The 11,389-nt window shown below is 48.2% G+C and overlaps 1 protein-coding gene across 1 annotated transcript in view; it reads right to left on the reverse strand.

The window, feature by feature from the left end:
- Nucleotides 1-11,389, reverse strand: part of clasp1a (cytoplasmic linker associated protein 1a) — a gene marked incomplete at both ends in the record, with an annotated part of 181,901 nt that overhangs the window by 66,100 nt on the left and 104,412 nt on the right. Inside the window, 5 exons of the mRNA XM_083639560.1 lie at nucleotides 92-227; nucleotides 2,699-2,844; nucleotides 5,643-5,735; nucleotides 7,534-7,607; nucleotides 9,994-10,131. Of these exons, the coding sequence (XP_083495686.1) occupies nucleotides 92-227; nucleotides 2,699-2,844; nucleotides 5,643-5,735; nucleotides 7,534-7,607; nucleotides 9,994-10,131 (587 nt within the window). The remainder of the gene's footprint in view (nucleotides 1-91; nucleotides 228-2,698; nucleotides 2,845-5,642; nucleotides 5,736-7,533; nucleotides 7,608-9,993; nucleotides 10,132-11,389) is intronic.

The following is an 11,389-nucleotide window of genomic DNA, read 5'->3' on the forward strand; positions in this document are numbered from 1 at the left end:
GCTCACAGCGTCCCAGGTGGGATTCGAACCCAGGACCTTCTGGCTGGGGGGCCGACAGCGCTTACCACTGCGCCACCGTGCCATGACTTACCCTGAGGATGAGGCGGATGGTGGCCACCCCGGACGTGGCCATGACTTTGGCGCTGTTGGGCACCAGGTTGAGCAGCGTGGGCATGATGCTCTCCGCTCCGTGGTCAAACTTGTTACCCAGCAACGTTGACAAATGTCTGAGAGAGGGAGAAGGAGGCAAAAACAATTTGTTAATGGGAGAATAAACAGATTCTGTCCAGTAAGTTCAGGGGGAAAAGATCATGACAGTCATCATGACGTGAGAGCAGGTGTCAAATGATTAAAATGATAGGTGGGTTACAGCAGATGTCTCAGGAGAGAGACAGAAAGAGAGAGGGATGACAGGAAGTAAGGAGAGAGGGGGGGAGAAACAAAAAAGGATAGGGAACATTTGCAGGGTTCCCACACACCTTCTTCAACATTAAATTCAACAGTGAACACTTCTCAACTGTGCTGTGTTACACGCCAAGAAAAATAAATAAATATATATATATATATATATATACATATATATATATATATATTTAAGCAATATCACATGAGAGGGAGTGCGGTTGTTGGCTAATATTGGCACTGCTGTGATTCGGTCGCAGGCACGAGGCCGCAGGCCGAGTGCCGAAGATAATCACAGCAGTGTCAATATTAGACAACAACAGCACGACCTCGAGTGTGATATTGCTTTTATACAACAGTTCTATTAAACAAAGCTGATTAAAAAAATGACAAAAAGCTGAAAAAATATATGATTTCTGTATTTATTCCTCCGCCAACAAAAATAGTCCCCTCAGCTTTCTGCTTTGCTGAAAATGTACCCTAATCAGCCTAATTAACTGCAGGCTGTCTACTTTACTACTGTCTACTCTACAGCTGTGAAGCGTTTTGTTGATTAGGGCAGCTGTGAAGCGGAGTGATCTACACACAGTGAAGCGCCAGTGCATTATCATGAAATAACGGCACTCGTAGGATCCCTCTTGTCCAATCAAATTGCTCGGCCGGAACTACCTGTTGTATAACTATATATATATATATATCAAAAGAACTTCAATTGTTATCCTTGCACACAATATGTTAATCCAAGCACTTTCAATTACCCATGTGTATTTATGTCTATTTTCAAAAGCTTTCAAGGCATTGATTTTTTTTCTCTCAAATTCACAAAGTTTCAAGGATTTCACTGACCCGTGGGAACCCTGCATTTGACACAACAAGGTCAATATCAATCCCTTTGGGCTGTGATAGTCTACAAACGTGTTTCATCTAGAGGCAAAACTCCATCACCTAACTATCTCAGCCTGGCAACCTTTGTTATGAATTGAGAGGCGAGATGCAGAGAAATGCATCTGGTGTGGTGGTGACGTCCTCCTATCTATCAATCAGCCTACTGCTCTCTCAGCATGTCTCGGCTGTGTTCCACTCTGTCACGGTTGTCTTTAAAGACAGATGACAGATGGAACTCATGTTTCTGGGTGGAGAGCTCACTGATCGCTTCACACGCGACCGAGCCGCGCCCCTTTTTCATTAGCTTAAGTCAACAGAAAGAAAATATCTAAGCAGACTATTTCCTTGGCATGGCATAGCTAGTTATATATATATATATATATATATATATATATATATATACCGTATATATATATATATATATATATATATATATATATATATATATATATATATATATATATATAAATAAAGCTGCATATTCACCTATGGTATGGAATGGAGTCCAAGGAGGGCAATGTAAGGAAAACTAATTACCGGTACACTTCTACACTGCACTTTTGCAACACCAAATGCCAGAGAGCTTTAGCTGAAAAATGTCAATTTCAACATCCAGAAATAAATGTACCGTAATCGCTTTGGGACAAACGATTGAAAGTTGGCAAGTCCAGCCCTCTGAAGAGGGAGTGCTGACTTTTTATGAGACATTTTAGACGTCTAAGTTCTTAAGTTTCAATGTATCACTTCTTGTGGACGGAAAGTGTCCAGACTTGATACTAGAATTTAAATAAAAGGGCAAATAGGGCGAATCTGCAGAGTCTCAATTAGTGGGGATCTCTTCTCTACTGCAACCCCACTTTGTGATTTAGACTAATGAGGTCGGTGTATTTTTACATTCAAATGCAGCTTTAGTTACTGTATTTATACTGTTTTGTCACTCTTGGAAGTATACTGCATATTAGTAATGATAATAATTAGAGTACCTAAACAGAGTATTAATGGGTACAACCTTTTCCTACTTCTATTTTATGTTTTTCATAGGTTCTTCACACGCGACATCTTCATTCACTCCAATGGACCAGTTTTTCACTCTCAAGAATTCCAGGAAGTAAGGATCTGGATTAAGCATCACTCTTAAATTGCAGCAAAACGGACAGTTTGTGTTGTAGACTTTGAAAGTTAAAAAAAAAAATCAAATTGTACATTATCAGCTTTATTTTAGCATTCAAAAGTAGCGCGAGGCCCCTTCCTGGCTGTTCATTGGCTAATGAGTCACGCATTTTGGTCCTCCGCTGACGCCACTCTCTCTCTAAATTGCTCTGGGAGGTGAATACTACGTTAAAGCTACAGTCATATCAAGTGTCCAAAAAACAGATGAAAGCAGTACAGCATCCTGGGCGGAGGGTCTTACCCTAACGTGAGGCAGGCCTCGCGGACCACCTGGGAGCGCAGGTCTTTAGCTGACAGCTTTAAGGGCGTCTCCAGGAGGCGGAGCTGCTGGGGGAAACCCTCGTAGTCCACCGCCCCGGCCAACATGAGCGAACGCACCTTCTTCAGCTGGAGGTGCAGAGAGAGAGAGGGAACAAGAGGTGGTGGGGGAAGGAGGAGACAACAGCATGTATTGTTATTTCATCACTTCTAACATGTCATAGTGTAGGCCATCCTCCAGAAAGACACGCCTGAGCGAATAGGGTCGGGCATTGTTCAATATGTAAATATCACCACCCTATAATTGGAGAGCAAATTTTCTTTTTTTTTCTACTTCATTCGATACCCATCATGTGAATGGAAGCATTCAGTTGCATAAAATGCCACCACTTGTCCCTGTCCAAAATATCTTGACACAAATACATTTTGAAAGTGTTCAAATTATTGAAAGTATTTATTAAATAACTCGTCAAAACGGTACAAGGAAGTATTATTTGGGCAGTGCGATTTTAAACATCGCAGGCATGTAACAGTAGTATAGCCATACTTTTGAACATTTTGGTGGCATCTCGGCACGCTGAACGGCCAACTCCATCACATACTGTTCACCTCAACTCCATCACATACTGTACACCTCAACTCCATCACATACTGTACACCTCAACTCCATCACATACTGTACACCTCAACTCCCTCACATACTGTACACCTCAACTCCATCACATACTGTACACCTCAACTCCATCACATACTGTACACCTCAACTCCATCACATACTGTACACCTCAACTCCATCACATACTAACTGTACACCTCAACTCCATCACATACTGTACACCTCAACTCCATCACATACTGTACACCTCAACTCCCTCACATACTGTACACCTCAACTCCATCACATACTGTACACCTCAACTCCATCACATACTGTACACCTCAACTCCATCACATACTGTACACCTCAACTCCATCACATACTAACTGTACACCTCAACTCCATCACATACTGTACACCTCAACTCCATCACATACTGTACACCTCAACTCCATCACATACTGTACACCTCAACTCCATCACATACTGTACACCTCAACTCCATCACATACTGTACACCTCAACTCCATCACATACTGTACACCTCAACTCCATCACATACTGTACACCTCAACTCCATCACATACTGTACACCTCAACTCCATCACATACTGTACACCTCAACTCCATCACATACTGTACACCTCAACTCCATCACATACTGTACACCTCAACTCCATCACATACTGTACACCTCAACTCCATCACATACTAACTGTACACCTCAACTCCATCACATACTGTACACCTCAACTCCATCACATACTGTACACCTCAACTCCATCACATACTGTACACCTCAACTCCCTCACATACTGTACACCTCAACTCCATCACATACTGTACACCTCAACTCCATCACATACTGTACACCTCAACTCCATCACATACTGTACACCTCAACTCCATCACATACTGTACACCTCAACTCCCTCACATACTGTACACCTCAACTCCATCACATACTGTACACCTCAACTCCATCACATGCTGTACACCTCAACTCCATCACATACTGTACACCTCAACTCCATCACATACTGTACACCTCAACTCCATCACATACTGTACACCTCAACTCCCTCACATACTGTACACCTCAACTCCCTCACATACTGTACACCTCAACTCCATCACATACTGTACACCTCAACTCCATCACATACTGTACACCTCAACTCCATCACATACTAACTGTACACCTCAACTCCATCACATACTGTACACCTCAACTCCATCACATACTGTACACCTCAACTCCATCACATACTGTACACCTCAACTCCATCACATACTGTACACCTCAACTCCCTCACATACTGTACACCTCAACTCCATCACATACTGTACACCTCAACTCCATCACATACTGTACACCTCAACTCCATCACATACTGTACACCTCAACTCCATCACATACTGTACACCTCAACTCCATCACATACTGTACACCTCAACTCCATCACATACTGTACACCTCAACTCCATCACATACTGTACACCTCAACTCCATCACATACCGTACACCTCAACTCCATCACATACCGTACACCTCAACTCCATCACATACTGTACACCTCAACTCCCTCACATACTGTACACCTCAACTCCATCACATACTGTACACCTCAACTCCATCACATACTGTACACCTCAACTCCATCACATACTGTACACCTCAACTCCATCACATACTGTACACCTCAACTCCATCACATACTGTACACCTCAACTCCATCACATACTGTACACCTCAACTCCATCACATACTGTACACCTCAACTCCATCACATACTAACTGTACACCTCAACTCCATCACATACTAACTGTACACCTCAACTCCATCACATACTGTACACCTCAACTCCATCACATACTGTACACCTCAACTCCATCACATACTGTACACCTCAACTCCCTCACATACTGTACACCTCAACTCCCTCACATACTGTACACCTCAACTCCATCACATACTGTACACCTCAACTCCATCACATACTGTACACCTCAACTCCCTCACATACTGTACACCTCAACTCCCTCACATACTGTACACCTCAACTCCATCACATACTGTACACCTCAACTCCATCACATACTGTACACCTCAACTCCATCACATACTGTACACCTCAACCGCTGCGGTAGTGGGCCAATCACATGTCACATTAAGTTGAAGAACGCTAAACCTGTGTGTGTGTGTGTGTGTGTGTGTGTGTGTGTGTGCATGCGTGCACATGTGTGTGTCTGTGTGTGTGTGTCTGTGTGTGTGTGTGTGTGTGTGTGCGTACGCACATGTGTCTGTGTGCATGTATAAAGTCTTACCGCGACCACTCTGTGCTCCCAGTCATGTTTGTCGTCAGACAGCACTTCTCTGATCTTGGTCATGTGGTCCTCCATCTCTCTGTTGGAGTAGATCTGAACAGGAGAGACAGAGTGAACTTTTCACTATGGGACTTGGAGACAGGAGAGCAAACTTTTCATTATGGGACTTGGAGACAGGAGAGCGAACTTTTCACTATGGGACTTGGAGACAGGAGAGCGAACTTTTCACTATGGGACTTGGAGACAGGAGAGCTAGCTTTTCACTATGGGACGTGGAGGAGACAGGAGAGCTAACTTTTCACTATGGGACGTGGAGACAGGAGAGCTAACTTTTCACTATGGGACGTGGAGGAGACAGGAGAGCTAACTTTTCACTATGGGACGTGGAGACAGGAGAGCTAACTTTTCACTATGGGACGTGGAGGCGACAGGAGAGCTAACTTTTCACTATGGGACGTGGAGACAGGAGAGCGAACTTTTCACTATGGGACGTGGAGGAGACAGGAGAGCTAACTTTTCACTATGGGACGTGGAGACAGGAGAGCTAACTTTTCACTATGGGACTTGGAGACAGGAGAGCTAACTTTTCACTATGGGACGTGGAGGAGACAGGAGAGTGAACTTTTCACTATGGGACTTGGAGACAGGAGAGCTAACTTTTCACTATGGGACGTGGAGGAGACAGGAGAGCTAACTTTTCACTATGGGACTTGGAGACAGGAGAGCTAACCTTTCACTATGGGACTTGGAGACAGGAGAGCTAACTTTTCACTATGGGACGTGGAGACAGGAGAGCAAACTTTTCACTATGGGACGTGGAGGAGACAGGAGAGCTAACTTTTCACTATGGGACGTGGAGACAGGAGAGCTAACTTTTCACTATGGGACGTGGAGACAGGAGAGCTAACTTTTCACTATGGGACGTGGAGACAGGAGAGCTAACTTTTCACTATGGGACGTGGAGGAGACAGGAGAGCTAACTTTTCACTATGGCACGTGGAGACAGGAGAGCGAACTTTTCACTATGGGACGTGGAGACAGGAGAGCTAACTTTTCACTATGGGACTTGGAGACAGGAGAGCTAACTTTTCACTATGGGACGTGGAGGAGACAGGAGAGCTAACTTTTCACTATGGGACTTGGAGACAGGAGAGCTAACCTTTCACTATGGGACGTGGAGGAGACAGGAGAGCTAACTTTTCACTATGGGACGTGGAGACAGGAGAGCTAACTTTTCACTATGGGAATTGGAGACAGGAGAGCTAACTTTTCACTATGGGACGTGGAGACAGGAGAGCTAACTTTTTACTATGGGACGTGGAGGAGACAGGAGAGCTAACCTGTCACTATGGGACGTGGAGGAGACAGGAGAGCTAACCTTTCACTATGGGACGTGGAGACAGGAGAGCTAACTTTTCACTATGGGACGTGGAGACAGGAGAGCTAACTTTTCACTATGGGACTTGGAGGAGACAGGAGAGCTAACCTTTCACTATGGGACGTGGAGGAGACAGGAGAGCTAACTTTTCACTATGGGACGTGGAGGAGACAGGAGAGCTAACTTTTCACTATGGGACGTGGAGACAGGAGAGCTAACTTTTCACTATGGGACGTGGAGACAGGAGAGCTAACTTTTCACTATGGGACGTGGAGACAGGAGAGCTAACTTTTCACTATGGGACGTGGAGGAGACAGGAGAGCGAACTTTTCACTATGGGACGTGGAGGAGACAGGAGAGCGAACTTTTCACTATGGGACGTGGAAGAGACAGGAGAGCGAACTTTTCACATTATCAGAACAGCTTAGAATCAATTATCTCATGATACTACAGGCCACTGTAATGTTTGATGCTTCACAAAGCTGCTGAGCGTCTCAGGTTATCTCAGCATACCTGGATCGAGGGTGCATCCTCAAAGGCTTTGATGAAATCCTCTTCATCCACAGCACCTGCAGCTGCCTCTTTACCTGGACAAACATAAGACATTAAACTGGCGTTTAATGGCAGAAAAATGACCTCTGTAGCATAAAAACACAGGGCTCTTAATAAAAAAAGAAAAACAAATCTACTTCAGCACATGCAGTGTATAACCAAAATATAATATGAATTATTAATAGCACTGCTAGTAGAGGCGGTATTAGCAATAATAGCTGTAGCAGCAGTCACATTAATATAATATTTTATGCATTTACAAAATAAACTCTGAAAAATTAGACCTATTCCAGTCAGGGAAAAGGGAGCTATGCCTTGTTGAACATCGTTATGAGTGTTTCTCAGCCCAGCCCTCAAAGCCCACCTGTAAGTTTTTGCCCCAGCCCTCAAAGCCCACCTGTAAGGTTTTACTCTAGCTCTGCTCTTGCACACCTGATCCAATAAGCGCAAACATTTAAGCCCACGGAGCAGTGGTGTGGCCATTCAGCCTTATGGTACCACGCCCCCACCACCCACAGCCCCCTAGCCACTCCCCCTACAGCCTCTAAACATGGAAATTTGCAGAATTTTCCATAATTTGGCTGAAATGGATAAAAGTAGGCCTAATTATCAAAATAAGAAGTAGATACATGTATATTGGGGTGTTTTGAGAGGGGGGGGTCGGCCTTGCGTGGAACCCTTACTGCACCTCACAACTTCGTTTTCACCTTGAGAAACATGTCGAAGCGGCTGTCTGAGAGAGTCAAGTCATCAAAAAAAGAAAAAAATATCGCTTCTAACCCATAAATTAAAATAAAAATGGAAAAAACGGAATTCAGGGATTCACCAATTTCATATAGCTTGCCTGAGCCCCCCTCTCTCCCTCACCTGTGGGCTTGCCTGAGCCCCCCTCTCTCCCTCACCTGTGGGCTTGTCTGAGCCCCCCCCCACTCTCTCCCTCACCTGTGGGCTTGTCTGAGCCCCCCCCCCTCTCTCCCTCACCTGTGGGCTTGCCTGAGCCCCCCCCCCTCTCTCCCTCACCTGTGGGCTTGCCTGAGCCCCCCTCTCTCCCTCACCTGTGGGCTTGCCTGAGCCCCCCTCCCTCCCTCACCTGTGGGCTTGCCTGAGCCCCCCTCTCTCCCTCACCTGTGGGCTTGCCTGAGCCCCCCTCTCTCCCTCACCTGTGGGCTTGCCTGAGCCCCCCCCTCTCTCCCTCACCTGTGGGCTTGCCTGAGCCCCCCTCCCTCCCTCACCTGTGGGCTTGCCTGAGCCCCCCTCCCTCTCCCTCACCTGTGGGCTTGCCTGAGCCCCCCTCCCTCCCTCACCTGTGGGCTTGCCTGAGCCCCCCTCCCTCCCTCACCTGTGGGCTTGTCTGAGCCCCCCCTCTCTCCCTCACCTGTGGGCTTGCCTGAGCCCCCCTCCCTCCCTCACCTGTGGGCTTGCCTGAGCCCCCCTCCCTCTCCCTCACCTGTGGGCTTGCCTGAGCCCCCCCTCTCTCCCTCACCTGTGGGCTTGCCTGAGCCCCCCTCCCTCCCTCACCTGTGGCCTTGTCTGAGCCCCCCTCCCTCTCCCTCACCTGTGGGCTTGCCTGAGCCCCCCCTCTCTCCCTCACCTGTGGGCTTGCCTGAGCCCCCCTCTCTCCCTCACCTGTGGGCTTGCCTCAGCCCACCTCTCTCCCTCACCTGTGGGCTTGCCTGAGCCCCCCCTCTCTCCCTCACCTGTGGGCTTGCCTCAGCCCACCTCTCTCCCTCACCTGTGGGCTTGCCTGAGCCCCCCCCCCCTCTCTCCCTCACCTGTGGGCTTGCCTGAGCCCCCCCCCCCCCCCTCCCTCACCTGTGGGCTTGCCTGAGCTCTCTCCCTCACCTGTGGGCTTGCCTGAGCCCCCCCCCCTCTCTCCCTCACCTGTGGGCTTGCCTGAGCCCCCCCCCCCCCCTCCCTCACCTGTGGGCTTGCCTGAGCTCTCTCCCTCACCTGTGGGCTTGCCTGAGCCCCCCCCCTCTCTCCCTCACCTGTGGGCTTGCCTGAGCCCCCCCCCCCCCCCTCTCTCCCTCACCTGTGGGCTTGTCTGAGCCCCCCCCCCCCCTCTCTCCCTCACCTGTGGGCTTGCTTGAGCCCCCCTCCCTCTCCCTCACCTGTGGGCTTGCCTGAGCCCCCCCTCTCTCCCTCACCTGTGGGCTTGTCTGAGCCCCCCCCCCCCTCTCTCCCTCACATGTGGGCTTGCCTGAGCCCACCTCTCTCCCTCACCTGTGGGCTTGCCTGAGCCCACCTCTCTCCCTCACCTGTGGGCTTGCCTGAGCCCCCCCCCCCCTCTCTCCCTCACCTGTGGGCTTGCCTGAGCCCCCCCCCCCCATCTCTCCCTCACCTGTGGGCTTGCCTGAGCCCCCCCTCTCTCCCTCACCTGTGGGCTTGCCTGAGCCCCCTTCCCCCCCCTCTCTCCCTCACCTGTGGGCTTGCCTGCAGAGGCTGAGCTGGGTCTCCTGACGGCGGGCGCCACAGTCCTCCTGCCACAGGTGGCTTTGGAGGACGAGGAGGAGGAGGACCGGCCTCCATCCACTGAATCCTCATCCTCAAAGTTCTTATCTGAAACACAAGAAGAAGAAGAAGAGAAACTGAGGAAGGCTGCAGTCAGCTGAAAGTGGGCAAAAGTGCACGTCAGGTTGTAGATGTTATTCACTTGATGGCTCGATGGCTGTATAAGCCAAAATGTCCCGTAAGGATCAATAAGTCATTATTGAGTCATCATGCAGAGAGACATGGCTCCTCTCGGGGGTCAGACGCCTCTCTGTATTTTGGGCGGTTGTGTTTAGAGACTGGGATACAGTATGACGCATCACCATTCTCCTCTCATTCATCCAGCTGGAGTCATCTCTGTGTTGGATGAAGAGCGAATTCACAATACACACAGAAACATGTGTTCATAGAGGTGGAATTTACAAGACCTTTTTGTACTTGTAACCCTAAATTTACACAGGACCAATTGTTTCAGGGTTTAGCCTAGCTACACCCGCTAACTGCATGTTTCAGGGTTTAGCCTAGCTAGCTACACCTGCTAACTGCATGTTTCAGGGTTTAGCCTAGCTACACCTGCTAACTGCATGTTTCAGGGTTTAGCCTAGCAGCTAGGCTAAACCCTGAAGGAAGCGGGTGTAGCTAGGCCCTAGCTACACCCGCTAACTGCATGTTTCAGGGTTTAGCCTAGCTACACCTGCTAACTGCATGTTTCAGGGTTTAGCCTAGCTACACCCGCTAACTGCATGTTTCAGGGTTTAGCCTAGCTACACCTGCTAACTGCATGTTTCAGGGTTTAGCCTAGCTACACCTGCTAACTGCATGTTTCAGGGTTTAGCCTAGCTACACCTGCTAACTGCATGTTTCAGGGTTTAGCCTAGCTACATCTGCTAACTGCATGTTTCAGGGTTTTTAGCCTAGCTACACCCGCTAACTGCATGTTTCAGGGTTTAGCCTAGCTACACCCGCTAACTGCATGTTTCAGGGTTTAGCCTAGCTACACTTGCTGACTGCATGTTTCAGGGTTTAGCCTAGCTACACCTGCTAACTGCATGTTTCAGGGTTTAGCCTAGCTACACCTGCTAACTGCATGTTTCAGGGTTTAGCCTAGCTACACCTGCTAACTGCATGTTTCAGGGTTTTTAGCCTAGCTACACCCGCTAACTGCATGTTTCAGGGTTTAGCCTAGCTACACCCGCTAACTGCATGTTTCAGGGTTTAGCCTAGCTACACTTGCTGACTGCATGTTTCAGGGTTTAGCCTAGCTACATCTGCTAACTGCATGTTTCAGGGTTTAGCCTAGCTACACCTGCTAACTGCATGTTTCAGG

This window comes from Poromitra crassiceps, assembly GCF_964638095.1.
Source record: "Poromitra crassiceps genome assembly, chromosome: 6".
NCBI lineage: Eukaryota > Metazoa > Chordata > Actinopteri > Beryciformes > Melamphaidae > Poromitra > Poromitra crassiceps.